This window comes from Gopherus flavomarginatus, chromosome 17 (genome assembly GCF_025201925.1).
Source record: "Gopherus flavomarginatus isolate rGopFla2 chromosome 17, rGopFla2.mat.asm, whole genome shotgun sequence".
NCBI classification, from domain to species: domain Eukaryota; kingdom Metazoa; phylum Chordata; order Testudines; family Testudinidae; genus Gopherus; species Gopherus flavomarginatus.
This window is the reverse complement of record NC_066633.1, coordinates 2,450,887-2,465,891: the sequence shown is the minus strand read 5'-3', so window position 1 is coordinate 2,465,891 and position 15,005 is coordinate 2,450,887. Positions and strand designations below refer to the sequence as shown.

General features: G+C 55.2%; 1 protein-coding gene across 1 annotated transcript in view; it reads left to right on the top strand.

The window, feature by feature from the left end:
* The window catches only part of OLFML2A (olfactomedin like 2A), a 32,193-nt gene extending 24,200 nt beyond the window's left edge, over positions 1 to 7,993 (top strand). The window contains exons 6-8 of the mRNA XM_050926255.1: positions 630 to 869; positions 1,368 to 1,553; positions 3,750 to 7,993. Coding sequence (XP_050782212.1) covers positions 630 to 869; positions 1,368 to 1,553; positions 3,750 to 4,351 — 1,028 coding nt within the window. The 3' untranslated portion in view covers positions 4,352 to 7,993. The remainder of the gene's footprint in view (positions 1 to 629; positions 870 to 1,367; positions 1,554 to 3,749) is intronic.
* Positions 7,994 to 15,005: the final 7,012 nt, after the last annotated feature.

Sequence of the window (15,005 nt, the reverse complement as noted above, 5' to 3'; positions counted from 1 at the left end):
AAACACCGTGTCTGCACACTCAGTGGAGCTGTTTGCACACTTAGTGGAATGAGTGAGGGATTTCAGAAGGAAGCAGCCCCCTTTTTTACACAGCTCCTGGGCAGGTGTGGGGCCCCATAGGCCCAGCTCTTCTCTGAGCCCCACAGTGTTTTCCTAGGTCTGGGGCAGCTGGTTTAGTTTAATGAAGAAGGTAGAAAGGAGGGTGCATGTAGTTAAATGCTGCAGAAATCCAACCTGGGGAGCCCAGGCCCTGCATCCTGTTTCCCCTGCCCTCTTGCCTTGCCTCTGCCCCCCCTGCCCCCCAGTGTGCTGTGGAAGCAAGACAGCAGCGGAGTAGGGAAGAGATGGGACTCTCGGCATCTCCTCCCCTTCACGGTCAGCTCCCCAGCGGCGTGGGACATGCGCTGCCTTGGAGGGGGCAGGATGGGGTGGGCAAGGGAGGGGGTCAGATGCTCAGCACAGGACAGAGAGTAGGGACTGGGGGTGGGGTGGAGGAGTGGGAGACAGACTCTCCACAGCCCTGGCCTGTTCCTCAGCACAGCTCCTGGCCTACCCTCCTGGCACTCCTTGTCTGACAGCGCCAAGCTGAGAGAAGGGAACGGCAGTAAGGGTTCTGCTTCTTTCCTCAGAAAGCCCCGGGAAGGGGAGCCCTCGGATGGACCGACCGGAGGAGAGGAACCCCAAGTCCTATGCTGCTGCAGAGGCCCAGGGGAGAGTCGGCGAGCGGTCAGAGACCACCACTGCCCGCTCCACCCGGACCCCCAGCACCACCCGGACCCCCAGTACCACTACCTGGAGCTCACCGGTCACTGTCCTCTCCATGGGGGACAATGCTGAAGGCACTGAGGGGCTGGAAGCGACTAACCAAGGTGGGTTGGGGGCACCTCACAAGTCCCTCAGGTGGGCAAGTGGGGCCAGGCCCAGACTGCGGCTGGAGGACTTGCTCTGTGGACATGCCGCTACTGGCACGTAGCTGAGTGGGCCCTGGTGACACTGCTGGAGCTGTGGTCCCTCCGAGGCGGGGCTGAGGGGCCCTGGGAAGGTAGGGGGTGGGCAGGGAAGCTGTCCATGCTGTACCTGTCCTGTGGCTAGAGTGGCTCAGTCCCTGGAGCGGGCGGGTGGCACGAAATCCAGTCACACGGTGAGGAGAAGGCAACATCTCTGGACTTGAGGAGGCGGGGGAGCTCCTAGAAGCAGAGGTTTTGAACCTCTGTCTGGCCCATTGAAACAAGCCGGCTGGCAGGATAAAGAGGGGAGGCTCTCCAAGGGCGGGGAAAGGTCTCCTTGAGGGTGGGCCTGACTGGCTGCTGTGGACACTGGCTGGGGGAGCAGGGCATAGCAGTTAGCTGCTCTTGTTGGCTCGGCAGTGAAAGAAATGCAGTGTGAGGGCACCATCGAGTCTGTGGAAACCCCCGTGAAACACCACAGCTACGGGCGTAACGAGGGGGCGTGGATGAAGGACCCCGCGGCCAGAGACGACAGGATCTATGTCACCAATTACTACTATGGCAACAACCTGGTGGAGTTCAGGAGCCTCGACAACTTTAAGCAAGGTGAGGTGCTCTGGGGACACCTGCCAGGCGAGGGCTCCCCGCCAGAGCCGCAGGGAATGATGTACCTAGTTAGCCTCGCCTCCCCAATTACTCAGCACGTTGGAGGTTGGTTGGTTTTTTGGAGATGGAGGATTGTGACTAGGGGATTCACACTGTGCTGCTTGGTTCTTAGAGACTGGCTCTCACTCCGGTTTTATTCTGGTAGCACCCAGAGCCCCAGCCAAGTTCAGGCCCCTGCTGCGCTAGGCGCTGCACACCCCAGAGTGAGAGGCCGACCCTGCCCCAAAGAGCTCACAGCCTCAGTGGGCAAGACAGGGGAGTGAGGGCAGGCAGAGCTGTAGAGACAGGGAGGGACTTGCACAAGGTCATCCGGCAGGCCAGGGGCAGGTCTGGGGCTAGCCCCAGCCGCTAGACCCACTGCCGCTCAATAGGTCACACGGTGCTGTTTCTGTCTCCTGATTGGATGAGTATAACTACTAATGGCGTGAGAATGTAAAATATGTTTCCCAAAGGTCCTTGCGCTGGTGACTGTGCATGTGGCATCCCCTGAAAGCCCCAGTGCGAGGGCAGCTGCAGGGAGCGCACACAAAGGGGGCAAGGCTGAGCTGCAGTGAATTCATGTAGCACCTCTAATCACCCATGGGAGAATGGCTGACATGCTTCCCTCGCCCCCTGCTTGGGAGGGGCAGGGGTGGACTGGGGGAGGGGAGCTGTCCTCACTTCCTCGGGCTGTTCCCAACTGCACCTGGCCTGTGGTAGGGCTCAGCAGTAAGACTCGCGGAGCAGAGAGCACATCTGGAAACATTAACTGTGCCCCATGTATCGGATTCCTCTTCCCACTGACGGCGTCTGGATTGCTGCCACTCGACAGACCCCGCGTCCCCAGAGCTGTGTTTGCGTGCCAAGGCAGACACCGAAATGCTTTTCCCATACAGCAGATGAAACCAGCCTATGGAAGCGGATCAGGGTGGCTGGCATGACTGCGCCATCAGCGGCACAGGGAGGTCAGAGCTGCTGGGAGCCGTACACATAATCTGCATGTTGAAACAAGATAAAAGAGAATCTGGTGCTTTCCAAAGTTCTGGGGCGTGGACAGGGCCTGGGAGACTGGAGCAGTGCCTGGGGAATCAGGCAGGTCCTGGCACCTGGACGTCGGGTTATACGAGTTCACTTGGCTGGGGAGTCCTGGGGTCCTGGGGAGAACGTCCCAGGAATGAGGCCTGGATGCTGCAGATATGTAGAGAAACGGGGCTGATTTCCCAGGGCTGAACAAGAGAAGCAGCTCCCGTCCCATTTCAGGGCTGCGGTAGGAGCCGTACAAATGGGACTCAGTCTGAGCCCCGCACCTGCCTCATACTGAACCCAGAGCTTTCATCAGCCCAGATCAACTCAGGAAGAGACTCACGGGTATGGCTCTTTAGCTCACTTTGTGACCCGTCAGAAAGTCCAAGCCTTCCCTCCCTGTTATCCATCCCTCACCTATCCTGGGGCTTCTCTGAGCCCAGCCTCCAGACCTGTCCATGTTCATCCAGCACGGATGTGGCCTGAGATGAACCAACAGAACAGACTCTTTCGGAGCCTGCCCAGGGCCGGAGTCAGTAGCCAGAGGGAATCTCTCCCATTAGGACCATGGGACTCACCACCTGGGGTCAGAGCAGGGGCCACCTGGCCCACCTGCCCAGAAGGTCTCTCCTTAGCACCTGTAGCAGGACTTACCGCCCTTATCAATGCTGCACGGCTCACAACTCTAAACACGAGATTCTTCTGGCTTGAACAGAAGCTGGTTTATTCTCTTCCCAGAGTTAATGCCTATTAGGCAGGCGGGAACTTGTGCTGGAACTTTGCCAGCGGGTTTATGGGCTTTGGTTTATAGAATGCTCTGGCCGGGTCTGGAACTCGGTAAAAGCAGTTTGCTCTCCCTAGAATCCTTTTCTAGTCACCCTCTGCTGAGCAGCAGCAGCTAGTCACATCCTCAGTCCCAGCTTCCATTTCTGCCTCCCGGCCCTGCCCAGGTGGGTGCAAGCTGGCATCTCAGGCCTGTCTGGTAGGAGCAGTCAGCTGGTAGTGCAGAAAATGAATGTGCAGAAGAGGCCAATGGGATGTGGGGGAGGGAATGTGGCCAGTGGGAGGTAAGGAGCCTTTCCTGGCTCAGGTGCCTAGTCTTTGTGCCTTAAAGAGCTTTCACTTTCACCACAGGTCGTTGGAGCAACCTGTACAAGCTCCCTTACAACTGGATCGGGACCGGCCACGTGGTCTACCAGGGGGCGTTTTACTACAACCGTGCCTTCACCAAGAACATCATCAAGTACGACCTGAAGCAGCGCTTCGTGGCTGCCTGGGCCCTGCTTCATGACGTGATGTACGAGGACACCACACCCTGGAAGTGGAGGGGCCACTCGGACATCGACTTTGCAGTGGACGAGAGCGGACTGTGGGTCATTTACCCCTCAGTGGACTATGACTACTCCCAGCTGGAGGTGATCGTCCTGAGCAAGCTGGACCCCAGCGACCTCTCCGTGAAGAAGGAAACCACCTGGAAGACGAGCCTCAAGCGCAACTCCTATGGGAACTGCTTCATTGTCTGTGGCATCCTGTATGCCGTGGATGTATACAACCAGAAGGATGGGCAGATCTCCTATGCCTACGACACCCACACGGACACTGAGGCCAACCTCAGGCTGCCCTTCCTCAACGAGTACTCCTTCACCACACAGATCGACTACAACCCCAAGGAGAAGGTCCTCTATGCCTGGGACAACGGCCACCAACTGACCTACAGGCTGCACTTTGTGGTCTGAGCAGTGGGCCATGTGTCTCGGCATATGTTGGTCCTACCCCATTGAGCACTTCTAGCTGTGTATCCAGGGGCAAGGCGCCTCCGTGTGCCTCACACCTCTTCTGTACTTGGGCTGCAAACAAATCCACACACTCGCCCACCCACTGCCACGGACCTTTAACAGCCTTTGCGAGTTAGTCATTGCCAGAAAACGGGCAAACTGGCCTGGTGCAGCCAGGCCTTGGCCATGATCAGTGCCTTGCAGGAGAAGACCTTGGTGCTGTCCCAGCACCAGATCCAAAGAGCTCTCCAACCAGCCAAATCTCATTCCCCTCCTACAATCAGCCTTAGCCATTCTCCCTGGATCTTCCAGAGCCAGGTGGTAGCTGGGGGAAGGTGTAAATAGGATCTCTCCCTAGGTTTCTAACACCAGCCATTTGCTCAGCATCTTGGGCTCAGCTTTCCACCCTTCTTGTCCAAGTCCAGTGCTAAAGTATTGCACATGCAGATTTTACATGGTGGGTGGAGGTAACAGAGACGTCGTTTCCTTACATTCCAGCCCTAGCTTGGAGGCTGGGGGAAGAATTCCCCATACACCCTCCAGCAGAAGCACAGCCATGGTGGTATTAATTCACTCAGTCCCTACAAAGCATTGGACCCATTCTCCTCCATCACCAACCGATGGCTTTAAGCCCTTTTCATTCAATGGTCAGCCTCCTAGATTCATTCCTGAAAGCCACCTCAGCATTTGCTGAAATCGCTTGTCTCATGTAACCACACCTAAATGACCAGGGGATCTCTTTCTGTAAGTCCTGGTGCTGACACCAGGGATAGGAACTTTGCTGGCAACTGGGTGCCAGTACATTTCCAGGCTCGTCCACATAAGGCAAGGTCTTATTTAAATGATCAGCCATCCTGCCGCTGATCTATACTCTGCATTGGCTCCTGTAAATAGTGACCCCGTGTATTCCTGTGCAAAGCTGTAGCTTGTGGTGCCGATTGCCAGATTTTGGAGCGTTGTTGCTCCCTTCTCCACATCTGTCCACTGCCCCAGCCAGTGTGGGGTGAGCAGAGCTCTCATTGCATGTAAATCTGGAAGGAACTGAGCTATCTCTGAGCGCCCAGCGGGGGGGGAGGGGTTTGCTCTGGCTCTGCACTGCAGCTGTAACCCCAGAGGGTTGAACATCTTGGGTTGCTAGCAGGAGTTAGGATCCTTTTTCTGTTTTCCCCTTTCTGCTGCCAGTTGCTTTGTTATGTTCACAGGGTGAGCAGCACCTGCTGCAGCCCTCCAAGCAGAAATGCAGGCGCCGTGTCTCAAAGTGGCTTGGTGACATGGGCATCATGCCCCATGCCCAGAGCACTTGCCATGGAGCCTGCATGGTGCCCATTCTGCCCAGAGCCTGCCACATTCACGATATTTCATGTGCATAAAATTTGCAACATCAGCATTCTTTGTAGCAGGACATCCCCTAGGGTCCCACTGTTTGCCTTCCCCTTACAGGATCTAAGTCTTGGTTACCGTCCCTCAATCCTGTCTGAGAATGGTTAGATATATGGTCTACTCCCGAGCCCAGCAACAGCTGGTGGTCGGCCTCTGGTGACATGGCTGCCTGCAGTAGAGACCCCAAAGGGGAATGAAAGACACAGCAGATAATTAGATGAATTCGGCTACTGGAGCAGAAGAATCTCTCAAAGCTAGAGACTAGCCCAAACCAGCTGTCCAGCACTTCACCCAGCGAGTAGACTGGCAGTGCCCCCAACCAATTAAACTTCCTACAAGCATTCCATCCTCAGACCTGGCTGTCACTGGCCCAGGGCAGAGCCTTTGCGGACGTTGGGTAAGAGCTGGCTTTGCCAACCTGGCCTTTCAGGGTCTTGCATACAGCACTGTGCTCCCTGCCCCCTCTGCCGGAGCCCACACCGAGTGCCCCTCCGCAGCAGCAGCACCACAGCGCACTCCCCAGGAACAGGGGTCAGGAGAATATTTTGTGTCTGTGTAGCTGCCTCGTAACACGACTCAGCAAGATGGAGGGAGCAGCCCCACATGCCCATCCAGTTCCCCTTGGCCCCGGCAGGCAGTGTGTGCTTTGGGCCATCCGTGTGATCCCCCGTGGCTGGGTGTCCATGGGATGAGCTTGGTACTGATGTGCCCTCCCCCACAACAAAGCGCACTAAGCAGACATTGCTAGTGTGTTCGACAGCCATGTGCAGGCACGAGCGGCTGGCCCTCTCTGTGCCATAAGCCCGGGAGGCCCGCGCAGCCCGGGCCCCAGGACCTTCAGCTATTTCCCAGGCCCAGGCTCACCAGCAGGGTCCAGACAGACTTTCGACTTCTGCGTCTGGTGCTACATTTTAGTTCTAGCTCGTGGGAAGGTTATAAAGCCAAAGCTGGCAGAGGCAAGAAGGGCAGACATTAGCACTGACTCCCACCCCCTAAAACAGTACTGGTCTCTGACACAGATGGCTTTGATCTTGCATGGGGTTGGCCTGGTACTAACACAGAGGTTTGCACAGAAATGTCTTTCCCGAGGGGAAGGTTCACTGTGCTTCCCAGCATGGAACACGGGCTGTTTTTCTTTGCTGGCCATTCGAAAGAGCAGGGTTTGGTTTGAATCTCTCTGCTCTCCCTGGCACAGGTCTGAGTTCACAGCCTGTGCCTGATACTCCAACTGAGGGGAGTGGGAGCAGCGCCAGGCACTCAGACAATCTCTGAGGGTTTTGCCCGAGCCCTGCTAAACTTTCCCCCATCACTGGTCGTCCCCAGGACACCTGGGTGGGGGAGATGCTGCCAGGTCGCCTCATCCCACTGCTGGAGTCAGTCAGCAGCAGAGTCTCTGGCAGCTCTTGTCAGCCACAAGCTTTCCCCGGATGTCCCTGAGCAGCTCTGTGCCCAGGAAAGTGGAAAGGTGGAGGCTGGGAAGAGAGCAGTGCTGGGGAAGGCCATGAGGAGGAAGTGGAGGATCGGCGTGCTGGTTGCATGGGGAGGCTGCTCAGAGCTGAGGGCTGCGATCACAGAGGCAGGTGACCTCCACCATTCCTGGGTGTGCGGCACCCCTTCCAGTGCCCCCTTGCACCTCTCAAGGGGGAAGAGTTTTTCCAGCAGCTCTTCCAGCCCAGGCTGCCCCTGGAGTCCCACAGCAAGCACATTAGGACCATCATCAAAATGCATTTCCTTTAATATCATAGCGGCCCATGCGTACAAGTGCCTTAATATGCCACTACGGGTGCTGCTGTACTGCAGATCGGCCTTACTCTGATGCCCCAAGAGCAGGGGTTTGAGTGCGCTCCGGCAAGAGGGCTTCATTTGGGTTACTTCATCCTGGCATAAGCAGCAACCACCTACTGCTAGTTTAGAAGATGTGATCAAGCTGTCTCTGCTTTCTGCAGCTTCTTAGCTTACCACTGATGTGCACTCAGGGCAGCAACACTCACCTGGCAAATGAAGGCTCCCCAGTGCTGGCTGTTAACTCCACTTAGATTAATGACGCCTGGCAAGGGAACAAGGCTGCAAATGGCAAGCCATGTACGTTGGCCAGACAGTGTTTGCTGCGTTCACAGGCTCCCAGCCATTGAGGGAGGGCTAGAACCAGGGAGTGCTTGGCTTGATTTCCAGTCATTCTTAGAAGTGAACAATATTAAAAAAATAACACGATAAAAAACCCAATTTCTGTCTGTCATTTCATCCAGGAGCATTGGTCTGCGGACCCACCCCACTACCGGCATGTCCTGGTCAGTGCTGGCCCAGTCTTGCAAAGACAAGCTCTGCAGCTGAACAATGGTTCATAAGAGCTCCCTGCAGCGGCTTGGGTTCTCTAGGTCCAGACTCTGATCCGCTGGGGAGCCCTGTGCCCCAGGGTCCCAGCTACCTTCTGCCCCTGGAGAGCTGTGCATTCCCATGTCTACAACCCTGCCCCCCCAAGCAGTGCCCATAGCTTAACACAGCAGCCAAAGAGCTGCATTCACCTGTCTTTGGGCTTCTGATTAGCTAATACACCCTGTGCTCATTCCCAGCCTGGGCCATCAGCCCTTGGGGTGAATCTCCAGATCCTGTTGCCACTAGGACACAAGGTCTTTACAGGGCATTTCTGTATGGCCCACCCAATATTCCTGGTTCAGTGCCCATTTGGTGGGGATGGTGTCACCCTGCAGCCACAGCTCAGTCACCATGGTTAATGGGAAACTTGACTCTAAATAAATCCGGGAACGCTCCAGCTACAGGGGAGCTGCAAGCTCCTTGCCATGTTTTCCGACAGAGAGGGGCTTGCGATGCCTGCTCCCAGCCTGTCTGTAGTAGGTGGCTGCAAATGCAGGCGCTTCTGTCAATGGAAGAACAGAGGGACTACAGAGCCATTCATGTGCTGCAGGCTGGATTGTCAACCGCCTAATGCTTGAGCCCAGGGCAAGGGTGCTGGTTGGAGACGCACAGTAAAGTCTCGTGGTGTGAACACATGAGAACTGGATCCCAAGGACATATTCCCACCCACCCCTGGGACCTCCCCCCAAAGAACACGCAGAGCTTAAACAATCCCCTCCGTGCCCAGCGCAGCCCCGCCCCAGCCTGGGCTGCCTCCCTCTGCTCACTGAATTGTAAAATCATTCTAAAAATATATATTCCCTCAGCCACGAGCGTGGAGCACAACTCCCTGCACTGGCCCCGGCCCTGGCTTCTCCAGCATGTGCCCATTCTCATGCTGCAGTGGGAGGGGCCTGCCACCCTGCACTTCACCAGAGCCCCCAAAGCCCTCCGCAGAGCCCTACAGCAGGCTAGAGCCCTTGACACCCATTTTTGCTGCAGCTGTGTGTTTGGGTGATAATGCTACCGGTGGTGACATAATGTGCTTTGACTGGTGTGAAGCGCCTGACTTGGTACCACATGACATTTTGATTGAAAAACAAGAATGGGATCAACTGAAACTGGCACACATTCAGTGAGTTGAAAGCTGGCTGACTGATAGGTCTCAAAAGGTAACTGTAAATGGGGAATTGTCACTGAGTGGGTCCGTTTCCAGTGAGGAGCCAGTCTTGTCTTCACACTAACATGTTTATCAGTGACCCGGAAGCAAACGTAAAATCATTGCTGACAAAGTTTGCAAATGACACAATACTTGGGGGAGTGGTAAATACCGAAGAAGAGAGGGTACTGGTGCAGAGCGATCAGGATCCCTTGGTAAGCTTGGGGCAAGCAAACAACATGCTTTTTAATAAGGTTAAATGTAAATGTACATGTCCAGGAGCAAAGAATTCTGGCCATACATACAGGATGGTGCCACTGTTCTGGGATGCAATGACTCTAGAAAGACCTGGGAGGCCGTGGTGGGTGAACTGCTGACCATACACTCCCGGTGCAGCACAACGGCCAGAAGGGCTAATGTGATCCTCAGATGCCTCAACAGGGGAATCTCGAGGAGGCGTCAAGAGGTTCTTTTACTGTGTGTTTGGCACTGGTGCAACCTCTGCTGGAATCCTTGCCCAGCGCTGGCACCACACTGCAAGCAGGACAGGAATAAATTGGAGCGGGTTTCCAGAAGAGTCATGAGAGCGATTAAAGGACAAGAAAACCTGCTTACAGGGATAGACTGGAGGATCTCAGTCTATTTAGTGTAACAATGGGGGTGACATGATCACAGTCTAGAAGTATCTACCCGGGGTACAGACATTGAATACTGGCCCCGCCGTTTAGCAGTGAAAGGTCAAACACGATCCAATGGCTGAAAGTGGAAGTTAGGAGGGCATGTGCCGTGCCTGCCTCTTCGCCCCCCAGAAACTGCTCAGACTCTGCTGATCATGTGTCCACTGGGCATTTGTTTGAGTTCCTGCCACCAGCACCGTCACAGTCCCTGGCTTTTTACAATTTCCCCCGTGCTCCTGGCCCTCTCCGCAAGACCTGCAAGGTGCAGAGGGCTCCCTTCTCTGACGCCTCTGTGAGAGCTCAGCCAGTCCGGCTCCTCTCCCCTGGCATTTCCTTCCTGTGCCCAGCCTGTCGCAGGGATTCCAGGCTAATGACCCCACCCTTGGCAGAGACCACCACAGTGCCAGCCTGGAGCCATTTCAGCACCAAGGGTAAGGCCAGGAGGCTACTGGGCCCCTGGCAGACAGCAACACCCTCATTTCCTCCCCTCTGACCTCATCCTGCCAGGTGCTGAGGTGTGGAACACCCTCCTCTCCCGCTGGCATCCTTGTGGCTAAGGAGGCACTCGGCACCTCGCAGGAGTGGGTCTTTGTAGCCACACGTGTTTGGCCTGGTGAGTGCAAAGGTCCTGTCACTTCCACTTTCCATTCAGGCCAGGTTCGGAGAGCTCAGACCCTCAAATGCTTTGGTCAGGCAGAGCATGAGGCAATGACACGGGCTTGCCAGGGAAGCAAACGGCTGTGCAGCCAGCATACAGGGTGAGATACCGTCTGGGCAGCTCTCAGCTTGTCCCTGCCGCAGGGCTCGAGAAGGGTATTTCCCTGGGTGTTTCTGTCCTGGTCGGTGTTTGGTGCGGGAGGACGGATAAAGCCATTGTACGGGAAGGAGGGGCGTGGGGAGACATGGCAATAACTGCTCTGTGATGCGCTCAAAAGACAGCGCAAACGAGTCCTGCAAAAAGATCTTCATGAGCTGGGCTGGGGCTCCCTGCCACAGGGCTAATTCAGCTGTTTCCAGAGAGGGGCTGACATCTCCTTGAGGCAGGACAAGCCATTCCCTGCTCATGGCACCCGGCACGTCAAACACTGCTCTGCCCAGGGAAAGGGTAAGTTACACCAACAGTCTCGCTTGGGCCCTGTAGCTAGTTTGCCCTCTGAGCATTTGGACACCGTGGCCAGACACTCCTGGTGGGAGGTGCGGCATTTGTCCATTGTCCGGCCGCAAGCACCCCTGAACGCTGGGGAGCTTTGGATCCAAACCTTAGCCCCCTTCTAGTTACAACCCACTGACAGCCAGGCCTCTCTGCAGCTTAGTGCAAAGCACTTGTTTCCAAGCCATGGTCTCATAAACTAAGAGGACACGTTGCCACGCTTGACCTCATTGCGTCACCAGATCATCTTCCGAAAGAAACCTCAGCACATCAGTGTGACTAGCAGGAGAAGTGAAGAGAGAGGGCGAGACTGAGAGACAGAGCGGGGTTGTGTAACCAGTCCATGGCGGTAACGCTCTGAGGCAGCTGTGCACAGCAAACCGCTGTTGTTTTGCCTGAAGACAGGCAAGGTTTTGTGGGAGAGCACACGGTGCCTGGGGGAGTCTCTTTTGTGCACTGCACAATCAAACCCTCTAAATGAGAAGAGACCTATCAGATGTGGTTGTCGCCCCATCAGAGAGGGTCTGTACTCTGGGGAATGCAACTCCCACGTGCCTGCTGGGAGACAAGGCAGCAGCTCGCTGCAGCATGGGAGGGCTGCCAGCTCCGGTAGGGTTTGTAAAGAGCCCTGTTCCCCCAGGATGTGACTGAGGGGCTGTCCCAGTAAACACTGAGCCAGGCAATGCTCTGCATGCCTGAAGGTGAGCACTGAACATGTGTGGCCTTGCTGCTGATTGCCAGGGACTGCTGTGTAGGCAGCAGCTTCATCCCTGTCTACAGCAGATTCCGGTAAATCCATCAACTGGACTCTGCTGGCCTCATTTGGGGGCCCCACCAAGCCAAACAAACCTGTCCCTTGGGTCTCTAGTTGCCAGTTGCCAACTGGAGCCCTTTCAAGTGGAATACCCACTCAAACTGTAAGCAGCCTCCTTCTCCTCAGCCTGCCTGATACATTCAGTCAAGGCTCAGCCAGCAGCTGGAGATTTGGAAAGGCTGAAAAGCGGTCTGCAGTCCTGGCCTAACATCTCCTAAATGCACTATGTACAGGAAAATACGTAAGGCAGATGGCTTCTCCGGTGCCAGAGGTTCTGTGGAGCCAGGATTCATGCTGCCTCAGTCAGTGTTCCTGAAAAAGAGTTTTGCCATTTCCAGATCTGATTTGCAACATGACGAGGAACAGCTGGGATCCAAAACTTTGTTTCTGGGGAAATCTAATTTCCCTTTAATCTGGAAAAAGAAAAGAGACCAGAGTCCTGGCTGACGTGTGTGTGTGTGTGTGTGCGCGCGTGCATGCATTAGCAACCTGCTTCAGCTCAGAAGGCAGCTGAAGCAGAATTACAAGCACGTGTGAAACAAGGGGAACACTAATAAGCCAAGGGAAGAAGCCGCTTGATCAGCGCAAACTGCTGGGCAGGACTGGCTGGGTCAGGAAGAGCTGGGTTGGTACCAAGCAGGGGGGCTGGAACAGTGTATATAGTGGGGGTGTTTAGAGCCATTGAACCAAACTGTAAACCCTGCGTATGATGGAAACCACGTCAAGTAACGGAGTGCTGCATCTCCCCCAGCACCACTAGTTCCAGCCCCTGTGACCGAGCTCCCCACAGTAGGTGACCCTGAGTGCTAGAAACGTGACTAAAATGCCACATGAGCCTGGTCCTTCGGGGAGGAAGTGCCCGGGATTCTCCAGCACGACAGGAAGTCCACAAGGCACTTCAAGCAATTTGCTTTTCAGCACAATAGCCAGCGCTCACTGAAAGACAGATGCCCTTATCCCCGCTGCTCTGGATCCATATGTCAGCCTGCTGCCTGGCTGGTCCTGTGCTAGCCCTGCTCCTGCCCTCTGCCAGACAGCATGCCAGCGTCTTTACCATTGGGTGGGCGGGAGGCCAGTGACAAATGACATCTTCAAGGCAAGTTCTCTTGTAGCTCATGTGCTAGAGGCCTGTGCCTCAGCAGATAAAGGCCCTGACCTCTAGGCTGGTGTCCGTGTACATGCCAGACCCTGCGTGCTGGAGGATTGGCAACCAGTGTAAAATAGAAGGGGGGGCACTGCTTTCATTGCTCTCTCATGTGTGTTGTGCTGCTTTCGGGGTACCCCACCATGGTCCCTGGCCAGAGCTGTACACCCAGGCTGCACAATACAGCTCAGGCTGGTGCCTGCTGCTCTGCAGACCTTTCGGCAGATCAGCCCTACACCGCCAACGATACTGTTTGCAAATATGTTTGATGTCCATATTCATTCTATTAGTCAGTGCTCATCATCACTGGGCGGCTGAAGGCTTAACTAAGCATATATCCCCACGACAGAGATCACCTCGCTAAGGCCAGCTAGGCAGAGCTGACTTTACGCATGGTTTGAAATATCATTTCCTGTTGGAGTCGTTCCACATCCGCACCAGACTTAATGCAGAAACACGGTCAGCTCAATGGGGAGATGGCAGCTGCTGACCTACTGAAAAATGCTGAGATTTTCCCTTTCTAAACCTTGCCTGAAAGCCTCTCTTCCCGTTAACCTGGAAGCGACTCCCTAGCAAGCCGCGTGTGAGGCTCGGCAGGACAGGTGCTAAAGCGTTGTGCATTGTACCGGCACAGTGCCCGACAGCACCTTTCGGCTCAGCAGGTCAGACCGTTCTCAGGCATTCGCTAGTCACCCCTCAGGGCAGCCCTGGGAGGCAGGTCAGACGAGGATAGTGGCAGACTTGCCCCCACAAGGCCCAGTGCAGGAAGAATACTCAGGCATCCTGGTCTGATCACTGACGCTTCGACACTGTTGTGATGGGCACAAGAACCAGATCATTGACACTGTCTCCATCCGCTTTCCTGTCTCTGCTTTTGAAGGCAAAATTGTAGTGGTGATCTGGGTGCGCCCACACAGCAAAACACCCCCGCGACAGTGAGTCGCCAAGCCCAGTCACCTGACTCAAGCTTGTGGGGTTAAAACTAGCAGTATAGACACTCCTGCTGGAGCCCAGGCTCTGGGGCCTGGTGCGGAGGGATGGACTCTGATCCCGAACGCCTACACTGTTGTTAGCCCTGCAGCACTAGCCCCAGGACCTTGAGTCAATTGGCCTGGGTAGCCACTTCTCTTCAAAAGGTCAGTGGCTAGTGGAAGCTGGTAAGTGAGCCCTGCCCCAGTTCTGGTGCTGACTCCTGGCCATATATTGTCTTGGAAATCCTCTGAGACATCACTCTGCAGCCCACTGGCATTTCAAGTCCTTGAGGACACATACATTCAGCTGTATTCTGAATGCCATTTCACTCACTCTGTCTCCCATTAGCATGGTAGGTCAGCCGGGTGCCTAGATGCAGGAGGAGTCCCATCTACCCAAATGCTTTGACTCCTATAACAGGTCCTTCAGGAGAAGAAAGGGGGCTGCTTTGTTTCTCTCCAGGCTGGGTCTGTGCCAGGATTTTATCTAAATATCCCCAACAAATCCCTATCTAAACAATACATATTTCTGACTTCTATTTTTTTGCGCTAAAACAAACTCCCAAGCACATCTCTAATTCCAGGGCTTTGTTGTTCTTCAGCAGGGGCTGGTGTTTTGCTGTGTGCTGCCTTGCTGGGATGAATCCAGGCATAGCATTAGGGTTAGGAACATTCTTCAGTTGTCTCTTGGAAAGAAAACATCGGAAATGAGGTAAGGCCCGGGCTGAGCTCCCCAGGCTCTGCCATGGTGGGGTCCTGTGCAGCCCACTCAGCAGAACACACAGCAGACGGGCAGCTCTGGTCTCTGAAGGGACTAGCTGGGCCAGGCTGGCAAGGGGATGAAATGCAGAGCGATGCAGAAGAGCTGGTCTGGCCATTGCCTGGCATGGCACACAGCACCCTCAGGGGGAATGGCACCGTTCAAAACCATTTGCAAGCAACACCCTCACCGTGCCTCACGCACACAC